Raw genomic sequence first — 16,358 nt, forward strand, 5'->3', positions numbered from 1 at the left:
GGGGGCACCCATGCAGGCACCTTCCAGGGCCGGATTGTGTGTCAATAGACACACACAGCGTGGCTCGGCCAAGCCCCCTGCACCCTCTTCCTAGGATTTGATTGACAACAGCAGGAGCCAATCAGTGCAGCCTGTGAGAGCAGGGAAAGGGGAGAGAAGAGCTACAGCTGGCTGCAGTGCTGGATCGTTGAAGGACTCAGGTAAGTATTTACTGAAGGGGTTGGGGGGCACAGGCAGTAGAATATTTTTTTATGTTAGTGCATAAAATAACCAACATGTTCTTATTACCTGCTTTGTGCAATGGTTTTGCACAGAGCGGCCCTGATCCTCCTCTTCTGGGATCTTCCCTCCTGCCAAGTGCTCCCATAGCAAGCCGCTTGCTATGGGGGCACTCGTGCGGGCTCATTGTCCATTGACACACAGTGCATGGCCCCATCCCCCTCTCCGAGTGCTTCCCTGTTCCCTCATCAAAAGCTGCGATTGACAGCAGCAGGAGCCAATGGCTCCCACTGCTGCCTCTGAATCAGTGAGGAGAGAGAGAGCAACAATGCTGCTCTCAGAAACAGTGCTGGATTGAGATCAGGCTGAAGTAAGTATAAGGGGAGGCAGGGGGGGTGGGGCCAGAACACAGAATATTTTTTACCTTAACCTCCCTAGGGGTCTGACTATGTCAGTATTTCTGTGCTCAAAGTGGTACATTTTTTTGCATGGAAATATGTCGTTTTTTTATTGTAGGCTGTAATTTTTAGGAATAACTCACTGAAATCTGTCCAAACAAGAGTCTATTAAACATCCCGGGTATGTTAAAATTTGAAACACGAAATCATAAATTATAATTTAATAAATAATCATAAAAATAATAATATAATAATAATAAATTTAATTCAATAATATAATCAAACCAAAAACACTGAAATTTGAAATAGAGCACCAAGTTCGCACATCACTGAGCAAAGTCGCAGAATCGTTTTCAGTGTCTGATGACGAATTTCCCCACGAATCATTATCACTCAATTCCCCAAGTGGTTCTAATTTACTATCACTGTTCTCTAGCTGGTCTAAAACCACTTTTGACCTAAAGGGACGCTTTTTGGATGCCATGAACGTTTCTCAGTTTCCAGGCAGAAAGAACAGTAAAAATGCAGGCAGGGCACAGGACAAAGCACTCGGGACAAAATGTATGTGAAATGGTTTGATACAGTAATGTTTTACTATGTGATTTTAGTGAATTTAGTGAATGTCACTTTTTCACATTTTTAAATTTCCCGCCAGTTCCGTCCCCGTACTTCCTGACGTCGCAGGGAACGGAACCCGGAAGACACATGCCGGCAGCGGCTGGAGGACATTGCAGGGGACACTGCAGGAGGGACATCTCGGGAGCGCAAGACAAGGTAAGAGATGAAGGGATCCCGGAGCAGCGCCGCATGGTATACCCGAATGTAGCTCGGGGTTACCGCTTGTGGTGCTGAAACTTTACCCCGAGCTACACTCGGGAATACTGCCAGGGAGGTTAATGCCTACCTTTACAACCACTTTAAGATCAAATACATGTCTCTACTCAAATTGTTTAGAAATAATATGAACATTTTTGTTATTACAACAGCTAATGCAGTGTTACAGAATGCTGCAGAACATGGTGGCATACTGACATTTTATTAGTTGCATTGAGTTGAAGGTGGTGGTGGACCACAAGTTGATGTTTAGTATTGCAGTGGGATTGATAGTTGATCTTGCAGTGTGAATATAGTAAGCATGCTTAAAAAAAACACAGACACCAACTACCTACTGGGGTCCCTGGGTAGAACTTAAAAGTGAAAAAGCTATTGACTTGATTGAGTCACATCCTACTGTTTGGCAGTCTGTTGTCCCTTTCACTATAAATGTTAATAGTTTATTTACTCCTACAGATTTCTATAGCTAATTATATTTCCCTAAACAATGGTACATCATCCCCTGGCAACCACTATCCAATGGTATAGTTAAAGGAATGCTTCTTTTCTTTAGGTCTCCTTTACACTCATGATTGGGGGCAGTAAAAATATGCGGTTGAGCTGTTTTTACCTCACTCCAACTACTACCCCTTAAGCTGCAAAGGCAGCAGAGGGGGGTGTACATATGCATGCGATTGAGGCACGCTAGTGCATGGTTAATGGGTTTAAGACAGCTAATGAGGAGGTGATATAACCCCTGCTCACTGCCTATCAAATGGTCTTTGAAGAGCGATCTGAACATGGATTGTTTTTCAGAGGGCACCACATGTAAACGAGTCCTTACTGTTTTATGATTGTCTGCCTTAGTTATAATGAAGCTAAAACAAGACAGCTAAGACAGCCTATCACGAAAAACTAATATGTGTCAGGCAATAACTGAGACATGAATGTCAACTCATGATATCATAGATTAGAAAATAAAATAAAAAATATAATTAATTGCTATAGGAAACATGACCCCCCACCCCACCCCCGTTCTTTCAGAAACAGTAATGAAAGGCTCTTTCCATTTGTGAACTTTGCTGCCATGTTGTGATCTTCAAGTGTCTTTATTACCTGTACAGTCTCCATCGCGCTTTCAAGTCCAGGTGCCACAAGTCCTCAATCTGGTCAACCTCAGCTTCTGTCATTGCATCCGTCTTCCTCAGTTCACACTTCATTCTTTGCTTTCTCTTCTTTTTCTGTTTTGATGTCATCTATAAAAGACAAATGATAAAGATGTCCATGCATGCCTCGGTAGTGCTTTCTATCAGTGTAAGTTCAGGATTTATTTGTGAAGGAATTCTGTTGCTGAAATCAATATTGAAAATAAATACCCCCCTGCAAAGAAACTTAATCCCTCTTGTAATGATGAGAAAGCATCTGCTGCAGATTGAGCAGAATCTGACACGTGTCAGTTTTCTGGTTTCGTGCAGCATGCTGTAGTTTCTCCCGCCGGACCCTGTCATTAGAGGATACATTTGTGATGTAAGAGCTAGCAAATCAAACCACTGAGTGCAGAGGGAGACCAGGACTCCCAGATTCTGCATAATCTTCAGGAGGTGCTTTCTCATCATGACAGGAGTGATCAGGGACATGGATGGCAAGAGAATTGAGTATTCCATGTTTTCTTTGCAGAAGGCTGTGCTGGTGATTTTACTATAGATTTTAGCAACAGAGTCACTCTGGAGAAGAAAAAAAGCCAGGCACACAAAATGATCAATTTTACGGCACCCTTAATATTTCTATTTAGTTTTACATAAAACTACAAATGGGCTTTAATTGTCCACATTTGTTTCTAAAGCATAGCTAAACCCCAACACAAAAATGTAATACATTGTAGTTTACCAGCGTTTGGATGTGGTGGCTGCATTAGTTTTCCTTTTTCAGGCTTTTTTTTTAATATTTCAACTGGTGGTCTTGCCAGGAATACACTTCATATCCTAGTGTGACGATGCTCCCTCACCACATTGTATCTGCTGAGGAGTAGCATTGTCATCCTAGGCTGTGCTCTTGATTTGGACTATAAACACCGTCCTCCCTTCCCTATATCCATTACAAATGGACGAGGTATTTTGTAGTTCACAGAAAATATCTGGGTAAGCTAATCACATTATTTGAGATATTTGCTAAGCACACAGAAAATCACAAGGACACTCATTTTGCCAAGATCAACAGGTATTTCCTGTATTGACAGATAATGTACACAACTTAAAAAATGAAAACTAAAGAAATCATCACAACTAAGCATCAGCAAGCTGTAATATATTGCATTTTTGTTCTTAGGTTTAAATATCTTTTAAAGCGGTATTAAACCCAAAACCGAAAATGTGACATATAGCAGCTTACCAGTCATTAGATTTGGTGGCTGTATTCATTTTGTTTTTTAAAGCTTTTTCCCTTTGTTTTCCCCTGGTGCTCTGGCCAGTAACACACCTCCTGTAGTATACATACACCACTCTGCATGCCGGGGGCATATTTGGACAGCAGCATTGTCAGTCTGGAGAGAGTGTTAGATGCATTTGCAGATTTAAATACAGTAACAATTGGAAGCTGAACTCCAGCTAATAATTTATAATCAGCTACAGCAATCTGTTTTTTTTTTTTCATTTTGGGATAAAGGTTTTACATAAATAAATAAAAGCTGATCATTTTAACCTCCCTAGCGGTATGATTATTTCAGATTTTTGGTGCTGAAAGTGGTACCATTATTTTGCATGGAAATATGTAGTTTTTTTTATTGTAGGCTGTAATATTTAGGAATAACTCACTGAAATCTGTCCGAACAAGAGTCTAGTAAACATCCCGAGTATGATAAAATTTGAAACACAAAATCATAAATTATAATTTAATAAATAATCATAAAAAATAATAATATAATAATAATACATTTAATTCAATAATATAATTAAACCAAAAACACTGAAATTTGAAATATAGCTCCAAGTTCGCACATCGCTGAGCAAAGTCGCAAAATTGTTTTCAGTGTCTGATGACGAATTTCTCCACGAATCATTATCACTCAATTTTGCAAGTGGTTTTGATTTACTATCGCTGTTCTCTAGCTGATCTAAACCCGCTTTTGACCTAAAGGGACGCTTTTTGGATGCCATGGACTTTTCTAAGTTTCCAGGCAGAAAGAACAGTCAAAATGCAGACAGGGGACAGGACAACGCACTAGGGACAAAATGTATGTGAAATGGGTTGAAAGAGCAATGTTTTACTATGTAAAATTTGTTTTGAAAAAAATTACATTTTTTTTAAATTTTCAAATTTCCCGCCGCTGGCGGCGCCCGTACGTCCCGACGTCACAGGGACCGGAACACAGAAGCCGGATGCCGGCATCAGCCGGAGGAGATGGCCGGGGACGCTGCAGGGGACACATCGCGGGAGTGAAGGACAAGGTAAGCTCTGCAGGGACTCCCTATGCAGCGCCGCATGGTAAGCCCGAGTGTAGCTCGGGGTTACCGCTTTTGGTACTGACATTTTACCCCGAGCTACACTCGGGAATACCGTTAGGGAGGTTAATCACCCCTGCAAGTGTTGAATGGTTTCATCCCAAGACTTACTGAGTGGATCACCAGATGAAAATAGAATAAAGAAAGACTAAAAAGGGAAATGAATGCAGCCATCCCATCTAATAATTGTCAAGCGGCAATATAATAAATGTTTATGTTTGGGTTTAATACCGCTTTAACTGTCTAAACATTTTATGAGACACAAGAAACTACAACAGGAAAACTGAAATCTACCTGCCAACCCTCCTCTGTTCCCTGTGGCTCTTCTGAGTCCTTGCTTTTCAGTGACATTGCGAGCAGAAGGTCTGCGATTTCATTGTCCTCTATCTTAGTCTTCCTTTTTCTGCGTCTTGCTGCTTCCTCTTCATCTTCATCATCAAGTATACGCTCATCCTGAATTATGTCTGCTTCTTCTTGAATGTCAATCAACTTCTCTTCTTCTGGTTCCTCTACATCCACCTCCTCAAGGTCTAGTTGGAGAGCTGGAAGAGCACCCAAACCAAGAGTTTGAAGAGTTAACATTTTGTATACAAGTGATTCCTGGTAGTGAAGTTACCATTTGCTTTGTGCTATATGGGCTCTGGAAATATGGCTAAATGTGTACTGAAGAAAACCGTGTGCAATCATACTGCAATGCTAGCGCTTGAAACATATTTCACCAGAAAATGAATCTAAAGCTGGCCACAGATAGATCAAAATTTGGCCGGGCCAGCAGGGACTGGCCTGAATGTTGATCAGTGTGTGGCTGTCCCTGCTGTGCCAGCTTGAGAGTTATAAATCTGCAAAAGTGATATGAGATTTTAGTAGATTGTATTTGAAGTTCTAGGTTTACCTACCATACATTTCTAGTAAGTAAGTATTTTTTTGGGTTCTGTTGACTAATGCCTTTTTAATCTATTAACACATGAAGGGTGTACATTACCTGCTCTAGCGGGATCTACTGTCTGAATAAATTGTGAGGATCCAAGCCCAAGCCATTCAACAATGATTGATATTTTTCCTTTCACAGGGGTGTAGAAGTCATCATTATCCTGGAAATAAATGATAATTATTAAGCTTTATTCAGTGTATATAGTGTAATTTTATAATGATTAAGGAGACTTCTGCAGCAATTATTCAGTAAAAACAGAAAGCATGAACTGTTCAAGGCCAAGCTTCCACATGTCCTTCTTGTAGGTAGTACATAGCAAAATTTACTTTATGTGATCAACAGCATTGTGTCAGGGCTGTAGATATTTATTTTTCCTGGAGGGGTTCAGCTTTGGGCACCTAGAGGAAAACAGTTAGGCAGATGTACGCAGGGATCCATGGCAAATTGTGGGTGTGGTGAAATTGGGAGGAGCTTAACATTTGAACCTACTCACTGTGTACGCGGTAACATATGGCACAGTCCTTGTCCCAAAAAATGGATAGGTTTAAAAACAAAAATCTCTCCAGATGATCAGTTCAAATGGAAGCATTATTTGTGTCACATTTTTCACAGTGAAATCTTTGCAACATCTTTTTGCCAGGACATGCAATCAGATTGATGCAGGCACATTTACCATTTGTATTGTGTCAAACAGTGGTTACAACATATTCACCTGAAACATCATGTTAACTGGTCTGTTGGATAATGAATCAATCTGTATGGCAATTACAGTAGCACTCAAGACACCAGCACTGCAGCGCACCACAGCACCCACGTCATGTGTTGCCGTGGGCTACGTTAAAAAAAAAGTCACATCCATTTTTTTCAAGCATTCAAGTATGCAATGAATGCACTGCCTTTGCACACAGTAATGTGCTAACCACAACACATAGGGGTGCAGCTGTGCATAATAACCAACCAGCTTCTAACTTCACCTTGTTCAATTAAACTTTGACAATAATCCCCCATTCATACCAATGCGATATGTCATGCGATTTGACAGTTCAAAAGTTCACATGACAAGTCGCACCCTCTTTGTGCCCAATGAAACTGTTTAAATTGGTGCAACTACAACTTGCACCGATTTTGAAAAAGTTTCCTGCACTATTGTTAGAGATTTTATGTGCAACTTGCATTGACATCTGTACATGAAGTGGCACAGATGTCGGCAAGCCACATGTGAAATTGCACTGACCGGCGACTTTGAAATCATGCTACTTCAGCTGATCACCGAGAATCTGATTAGTTAGGGCTCATGTACACTGCAGCTGATAAACTCACGTTTAGGAGCTGTTTAGCATTTTTTTCAGCAACCCCTGAACTCCCCCTAATGTTTTCCTATGTGTCTATGTACACATCTTTGTTTACAGTCGTTTACAGGCATTTGAGTTTACAGTCATTTTTTTTAACACAGAAAACTTGCGTTCAGCAGTCAATGTTATCAGCATTTCAAACGCAAAACGCTTGTAAAGATGATTAACGCAGCAAATCGTGTTTATAAGCGTTTGCGTCTGAAATTTTTTTTAAACTCCTCCAGTTCCCGATGCTGTCCAGAGCCTTTTTTCATAGTGAAAAATGCATGCAAAGCGTTTTCAAGGTACTCAGATGGACAAAACACTGAACACAGGATGTTCCTGCCAAGCTTGTCACACATTGTAATGAACAATTCACACCTCAGACCTCTCCCACCCTTGGAAACAAAAGATATGTTAATGACCATTCACACCTCAAATTCCTCATTAAGACCCCCTGCCAGGTGGCCTTAATGACTCACTCCACCAGCCACCTTCCCATCCTTGGAAACAAAAGATATGTTAATGACCATTCACACCTCAAATTCTGCATGAAGACCCCCTGCCAGGTGGCCTTAATGACTTACTCCACCAGACACCTTCCCACCCTTGGAAACAAAAGAAATGTTAATGAGCAACTCACACCTAAGCTAATCTCAACACATACTGCTATCTCTGCTTCTACTCTGTATTTCTCTGAAACAGTCTGAAATAGTTAATCATTTACCACTTTTCAGTGCATTCTGGGCATTTGGGAGGTTCTCCTGTGCTTATCTTTAAAAAAACGCTTCTAAACGCAAACGCACATAAACAACGTGGTATGCAAACGCAGCTAAACAGACATTTTTAAACTATATTTTCCAGCAGTCAGTTTCCATCGTTCAGAAGTGTCCTGTGTACATGGGGCCTTAGTGATCACAGCTGCACCAGATTCTGTGTGCACCAGGTTTAGTAAATCTCCCCCATAGTGTGAAGGGGGAATCTGGGGGATATGTCACTATGCTGAAATTGGCATAACAGGGAGATGGAGATTACGAATGTAATTATATGTGTCACGCAATAGTAAAATGCCCAGATCTTTTGTCTATACTCGCCGTATTCCGCAATGGCGTTGTGACATCAGAGCCCCTCCCCTACGCGTTACGTCACAGGGTCACGTGGCTTCATCAGGGGAAATATATATATGTGAGTGCGCATTTAACTTAATAAAGCACTATGTTATATAAAGGATAAGGCACTATTCTTGTTTCCTCTTGCATGACATCTTATAACTTCAAGAGGAGAAGGCAGTACACAGACCCATATAGGAAAAGGGGAATCTTTCCTCATCCACCCACTTAGGAACAGTGAGGTTGGAAAGGAGTAAGGGAGACCCCCAGTGGGAGAAAAGTGGCAGTACAGCCTATTCATCTTCATTTCGAAATATCTCTTCAGCATGGAAAATACCATTTAGTCCCAATAGGACAAAAAGCGTTATTGGTCATACATTTCAGTTTGGCTAATAGAGGAGGTGAGCGCACACCTATTCTTTAACACCAAGAGTGATGCACGGCACATATATTGGCACCTACGAGATTGAAAGCACAGAGTGGATTGTTTTTGCATCCTAATGTATTTTACACAGTTTTGCACTGTTTGAAGCACTTTTTCTTTGCACTTTCGTCTTTTGCACATTTAAGTCAATTGTTGTTTTTTACAGATTATATGGTAATTATTTTGATACACAGTGTGGAGCGCAACACATATAATTACATTCGTAGTTTTCATTTTTGCACAGTATATGAGTATGTGTACAGTGTTGCTGCACCATTATTTTATTGATAATTGATCATTTATATTTGATTAGTTATATATTCATAACCTTATAGGACTTCTGCACAGAGGGAATACCACATTTTAGCTCACAAGTATTTTTATATATTTCAGGGAGATGGAGATGCTTCTTACCATCACACTATATAAACTATCCCAGTGGTCCTCTTTGATGTGTTTCTGTAGGAACTTTTCTTGAATGATACCGGCTGTTGTGCATTGCAAAAGCTGTCCACCTTCATGGAGTTTATGTTCTGCTAATTTCATGTTTTGTGTGACCTTAAATGGGTAAAGATAAATCGAAAATAACAAGTATTTAGTGCCAGGCAGTGGTAACGAGGGCAACTAAAATTCAGGGATGTTTTAACAATGCAATACAAATGAAATTAAAGGAAATCTATGGTCACAATACTTTCACTTTATAACATCAGCACAGTAATAATAAAAATACAAACAATAGTTATTTTTAACAATCCAATATTAGCTTACTTAAAGTTATTGTAAACCTAATTTTTTTAATAACAAACATGTCACACTTACCTGCTCTGTTTTACTCAGAGCAGTCCTGAGCTTCCACTTCTCTGGTCCCCCACGGGCGCTTCTGGCTCCTCCCCCCTGCTGAGTGCCCCCATAGCAAGCCACTTGCTATGGGGGCACTCATGCGGGCTTGATTCTGAGCCACGCTCTGTGTGTCCAATGACACACAGAGCGCAGCTCAGCCCTGCCCCCACTAGCTCCTCACAGGCTGTGATTGACAGCAGCAGGAGCCAATAGCTCACAGGCTCCCACTGCTGCCTCTGAGCCTATGAGAGAGGGAGAGTGTAGAGAGCTGCTGCTCTTGGGCACAGCGCTGGATTGAGATCAGGCTCAGCTAACTATAAAGGGGGGCTGGGGGAGCTGCACACAGAAGGTTTTTTACCTTAATGCAGAGAATGCATTAAAGTGGTTGTAAACCTTAGACGGGAAATATGAACAAAGCATATTCCTCTATAGTGTGTACTTTTCTCAATTAAGAGCACCAAGTGTCATTTCTGTCTGCTGCCTCTTTCCTCTGCTATCTGCATGAGTCACTTCTAATGAGCTTTCCTGACACCAAAAGAAACATGGTGACAAAAAAGGCCACAGCCCATGATTAACAACCTCAGCTCTGTTTCCTTGTGAAGGGAGGGTATTCTTTCCTTCCAGTCAGCTCTCAAAGCTCTACTTACTGATGTAACTTCAGCTCCCTGCCCCAGAGCTGAGAGATCCTGTGTATATTCTGCACTGTAGGGGAAAGGAGCTATAGATAAACGGGTACAACTTACGTTGGAGGATTTGTTTTATCTCTGTGTTCACCTGAGGCCAGTCACTTCACTGATTAATATGTACCTATGTAAGGATTTACAACCATTTTAAGGTAAAAACCTTCTACCTTTAGAACTACTTTAAAAAGTCTCCTATCATGCTGTAGGTGCCTTTCTGTTGGTCATCTCCTTCCACAACTTCCTGGATTCTCCTGAATGCCAGTAGAGACGCTATTTGTAAAAATATAGGATATTAACTGACCCAGTATGTATGTGTATGGATGGATATATATATATATATAAATATAAATATATCTGTAAATGATGTATGTGAATGTGATCATCTTTGTAATACTAGCTGTATTATTGTTAAAGGGTTAAGGGTTGTGGTAATGCAGGCAATGCACATATTGGGGTTGATTTACTAAAAGCACATAGACTGAGCACTTTGCAAGTGCAGTTTCTCCAGAGCTTAGTAAATGAAGAGAAGCTCTGCTGACATTTATCATCTAATCACGTGCAAGCAAAAATGCTGTTTTGTTATTTTCCTTGCACGTGATTGGGTATTCTATACAAAGGGAAGCTTCACCTCATTTACTGAGCTCTGGAACAGCTGCATTTGTAGAGTGCATAGTCTGTTTGCCTGTAATAAATCAACCCCATTGTGTTGCACAGTAATGCACTAAAGCAAAGCATCTGCATTGCAGTGCACCACTACATGGTAATGCACTACCATGTGTTGTATAGTTCTGCATTGCCAAAAAAGGTGAAGTCCATTGTAATGCATTGGCAAAGCACTGCAACAGACCGGTCTGTTGAGCCCATCAGTCTAATTGGTGAGATAGCGAGTAGAGATAGATACAGAGTTCCTTATACCCCGTACACACGATAAGAAAATTGTAGGAAAAATTTTGCGGAACCACTGATCGAACAATTTTCTCTTGATGAGCAGGATGTTTTAACCGATAACAATATTGTGAACAAAAAAATCCGGTTGAACAACAGTGACAATTGTTGTCGTTTCACATACGAACGACCGATTTTCTATGCGGTGGTATGACGGTCATACAAAAAAAATCTATCAAGCGCTATCACACATGAGCGGAAGCAGAAGATGACCCGGATGTTTATGTCCAAGGAATCTTCGTAAACACGAACAAAAAATCCAAATGTTAAAAGTAGATTGGCCTAAGGAGAGAATGAAGCCAGAATTCTGAATATTATATTTTACGTATCACTATTTATGTATATAGGTTATGTAATAAACTATATTATACTCATTGCTGGTAATTGTGTATATCACTCGTTCTGGCCGGAAGGGCGTGGCTACAAGGTCACACGCTCACTGCATCACTTCCATTTGTACAGAAGACGTCAACACTACGTATCGATGAACGATTTTTTTAGATTGGTTAATGTGGGCCACGATTTTCGACCAACGAACGAACGCCTCTCGGTCGTCGGATGACCAATCAGTCGATTTTCTAATTGTGTATTCCCACCTTCAGTCTGCAGATTTGTTGTGGCCATTATGGTTGCATTTTTCAGGAACTCACAACTGTTGGTGGGAAAACCCAAAGCAAGAAAATCTTGCTGTTGAAGTATCCAGGACATATACAAAGTAAGGGTCCATCTCCGCTCTCCAAGCTCCATCTTTATTTAAAACATCACTTTTGGGTGGACAATATATATGTAAATAGGGGAAGCTACATTTGCTCGTTACATAGGCAGATAATACATAATGTACAGCACAGTAACTGTATTTTAATGTTTTAATTTCTTGCTTTAAGAGGGTTAGTTCACTTTACCAAAAAAATGTTTCCCACATCATCACAGGAGCGAGCTCATTGTTTTCTATCTCCTCCGTTACAGCAGTACCAGATTCAGAGCTACTGCGGTGGGGAGGGAGAGTGCATGTGTGGGGGTTTGAGTTGGAAAGCGGTCCTGTGATGGTGGGAGTGACCAGTAATGGTTGAGAGCATCTTAGCAACATCCTAGCAACAAGGCAGGATGGGCAGATGTCATCTCTGGGAGTTTTTTGGCCAGGTTTCAGGGGGTAAATGTCCTATACTTATATGCAAGGGCATTTTTCAACTTTAGTAAATGCTGCACCGTTTGTTTTTTGGACAGGTGTCCATTACCTGCAGAGCATAGACATTTTTTTTGTAAAGGTAACGCTAACTTATATTGTATCTCAGCAGTTATTATGAAGGAGAATATACAGAGTTCTAGATAACGATGTATAGAACATGATGCATTGGTATTCATACTCACTTCCCCACATGCCCTGCGTACATGGACTGGGCAGTTTCTGCGAATACCCAAACTTTGTCTCAGTTCTCTGACACTAAACTGCTTTAAAACTTCACTGCTGCTACGTCCTCCAACACGTACAATACCTTGCGCCAAGAACTGATGAATTCCTGAAACAACATTAGTAGGATAAGGCTGTAGGAGAATGACTTTAGTACATCAACAGAACAAAACCTGACTTTTTGAGCTACTCACCAGTAGGCATTTACAATACTCCTGATCTGTTATAGTAGTGCAGATAATAGTGCAGCCTCAACTGTCAGTTAATGCTTTTTATTCTGTTATCTATTTGTATTCTTCTTTTTCACATTGCAATTGTCAGGCTGTATGGCTCCGAAGAAGTCTTACCTCCCTCACAGCACTAGTCCCAGCTAAAGCCGGCCATAAACTGTTTTAATTTCGTCCAGTTCAGCAGGGTCCGGTCGAGATTCAAACCATGTATAGGCAGGCTGAATGTACTCAAGTTGATCGATTGATCAGCTTCGGTACAGCTAACCTGTTGGGTTTTACATGCAATTATGGATATTTTTAGAGATTATTATAGCCGCTAGCAGTAATAACTGTGTTCTCCCGGGAAAGAAAATCGCACAGATAAAACTGTCAAGCTCAGGTATACGTGAAAGAACACTAAAGGCAGTTTCTGTTTTCATTATTGATAAGGCAGGTGATAGAACAGCTTCAATGAACCTGACACTCAGATAATGCTTCTGCTCTGAAAGGGAGAGAATACATGTGAATAACAGCACATTCAGTTATCTGAGCAACGGCTGCACTATTAAAACTGTTTTAGGTGGAATTAAACTCTGCTATGCTTACCTCCACTGCTCCAGCTATGCAAGCTCCCTTGCTGGTACTTCCATCCTCCTCTGGGTTGGGCATATTCTGCTATAACATCATCCAGCATGGGATGACATTAGTCCTGCTCATACACACGAGTTTATTCATCCCTGCACCAAACATGCTGAGAATGTACACTGAGCAGTACATGCAGGGCTTAGTATACATTTAGCAGAGAGATTACTGGCAGGCAGATAATACGCTTTTTTTGTAGAAGAAACAAGAGAGTCTATTCTGCATTAAATGCCAGCGAGTCAGCAGTGTTTTAAATCTACAGCTTTAGTTCCATTTTAACATTTAAAATCAAGATTCTTACAGTACAAAAGTGTGCTGGGCGGGAGGGACAGATGGGAACATCATATATATTTTTATATATTAAATTATATGTAATATATTAATCACTTCCCGTCCGGCCCATGTACATAAACGGCCGGACGGGAGCAGTGCAGGAGCGGGTGGCCGTTTATAAACGTCCTCCCGCATTCTCTGCCTGTACACACTCCCTGGTAGTGCGTGCACCGCGATCCGGTGCCCACTGTGTCCAGAGGACACAGCGAAACACCGATCGCTGTACGGGATCTCTGTGTGAGGTCCCGATCATGTGATCACTGATTGGCCAATCAGTGATCACATGAATAGTTGAACTTGTTGACATCATTGCTTACTACTAGTGAAATCTGAATGATCACAGAGGTCACATGGTACAAGGCTATTGTACCATGTGACAAGCTGTGACCAATCACAGCTCTCAAAGTATTTCTCAATGGCTGCAAGAATGCAGCCAGAGAGGAGAAATGATTGCTTTTACAGCCGTTATGGGTGTAAAAGCAATCAGTGTATAAAAAAAAAAAAGAAATCTTCATCACCCCCCAAAACTAGTACAGTGTCACTATGGTGACACTGTACTACTAGGGCAGGGGTGGCTAACCTGTGGCTCTCCAGCTGTTGTGGAACTACATTTCCCATGAGGCATTGCAAAGATGGGAAGTTACTGACTTGCAGAGGCATGATGGAACTTGTAGTCCTGCAGCAGCTGGAGAGCCGCAGGTTGGCCACCCCTGTACTAGGGTGACAGTATGTTAAAAAAAAAAAAAAACATAATATAAAAAAATAAAATGCAAAAAAAAGTTTGAAAAATTATAATTTTTGGTTATAATCTAACTTGGGTTTTTTTTTTTTTTTTACTAAAAAAGATAGCTGAATACATTTTGGCCAAGATTTATGAAGAAAGATTATTTATTTGCGAAATGTTTATAAGAAAAACACTCTTTTTTCAAAATGTTTGGACTTTTTCATTTATATAACAAAAAAATAAAAATCCCAGTGGTGAATAAATACCACCAAAATAAAGTTTTATCTGTCTCAAAAAAATGCTAAAAAAGTCATATGGGTACAGTGTTGCATGACCGCGCAATTGTCATTCAAAGTGTGAAAGCTGAAAATTGGCCTGGACTGGAAGGGGGTGAAAGTGTCCGGACTTGAAGTGGTTATTAAATAATACATATCCAAAATGTAGATGAATTATGTGTAATAAACTTTTCATGTGTCTACACTTTAATGAGCAGTATACATACCTTCCAGAAACTGATCTAGCGCATGATTAGTGTAGCAAACCACAAGAATTGGACAGGCGTGTCCATTTAATTGCCATACATCAGTGTTAGTGAGCAGAGCTTGTGCAATCTTCAGTCCAACGTATGTCTTGCCTAAAAGTGAGAAAGAAAAAAAGAATACTGCAGACACTTGGCTCAAGTAGTTTAAGGTTCCATCCATTACACATTAAATGCAGCAAACAAATGTAACTCTGATATAAACTTTACATTTCAAATCATGTAGTGATTTAAAGTAGAGATTCGCCCTTATGCATCTTTTTGGTAACATTTGTGTTTAGTGCAGGTTGGCTATAAAGTTTTCTATAGTGTGTGTCATGCCTATTGGTGTTTAAAAGAAACATATAGTAAGAGAAATATGAGGCTGCCATTATTGGCCTTCTTTCTGAGAACACTAGATGCCTAGCTGTCTATGGCTTTAACCCCTTCCCACCACCACATCCCGGCCCTTTAAGAGGTTCTAAATTCCGGGAGGCAGAGGCAGGCATGCCGATCATGTGACTGCTCTGAATGGCAGTCACATGAGCGTAAAGCTCCCGATTGCAAGTATGCATCCGGAGCTTTGCGGTAACTGCTGGTTACTGTGCTCTCAGCACAGCAATGTGTTTATATAGGGACCCATATATGCGGATGCTTGTTGTTAAAGCCCACCTGATGAGAGGCCTCATATATGAATACCTCCGATGGGAAGTGGTTAAAGAGGACCTGAACTGTGGAGGCTGTGCCCAAAAAAGGCAAGCAGGTGACAAAGGACAAGTTACTAATATTGTCTTTAGGCGGTTCTGTGCATTTGATCTTTTATTACTGACTTACCATGCCTCTAGGTGTGGAGGTGGCCATCTTGGTAGAGGGGGCTTTGGTTCCTTATGTCAGTTGCGCTGCCCCCTTATGACTGCTGATCTGATGACTAGTAGCAACCGAAGAAGCAACAGAAAATGCTTGAGCTGGCCATAGACTGTTCGAATCTCGGCAGGAACCGGCCAAGATTCAAACCATGTACAGGTTGGCTGAATGTACTCAAGCTGATCAATCGATTGACCTGGGTTAATCAGCCTGCCAGATTTTAAAAGCGATTATTGCTAGCAGCTGTTGTAGACGCTAGCAATAATAGCTATGTTCTCCCGGTGGGGGCAGCTTTCCCCTCCGGGAGAACACAATGGCTCCACGGGAGAAATTCCCCTATCAACACTGACCCATAGTTGCAGGAAAGAAATTTACTCTGTCTATTGCCAGCCTTAGGAAGCACATAGCTCCATAATGAATAAAACAGAAGCATGGAGATGCTTGCATTGCAGGTCCTCCAGTACAGCTTCC

The 16,358-nt window shown here is 41.0% G+C and overlaps 1 protein-coding gene across 1 annotated transcript in view; it reads right to left on the reverse strand.

The window, feature by feature from the left end:
* Nucleotides 1-16,358, reverse strand: part of ZNFX1 (zinc finger NFX1-type containing 1) — a 43,900-nt gene that overhangs the window by 13,243 nt on the left and 14,299 nt on the right. The window contains exons 4-9 of the mRNA XM_089673395.1: nucleotides 15,009-15,140; nucleotides 12,559-12,707; nucleotides 9,137-9,280; nucleotides 5,910-6,018; nucleotides 5,222-5,469; nucleotides 2,547-2,686 (exon numbers count right to left, since the gene is read on the reverse strand). Of these exons, the coding sequence (XP_089529521.1) occupies nucleotides 2,547-2,686; nucleotides 5,222-5,469; nucleotides 5,910-6,018; nucleotides 9,137-9,280; nucleotides 12,559-12,707; nucleotides 15,009-15,140 (922 nt within the window). The remainder of the gene's footprint in view (nucleotides 1-2,546; nucleotides 2,687-5,221; nucleotides 5,470-5,909; nucleotides 6,019-9,136; nucleotides 9,281-12,558; nucleotides 12,708-15,008; nucleotides 15,141-16,358) is intronic.

Source organism: Staurois parvus, unplaced genomic scaffold (genome assembly GCF_062004578.1).
Source record: "Staurois parvus isolate SC_StPar_1 unplaced genomic scaffold, SC_StPar_1.0 ptg000137l, whole genome shotgun sequence".
Taxonomy (NCBI): Eukaryota; Metazoa; Chordata; class Amphibia; order Anura; family Ranidae; genus Staurois; species Staurois parvus.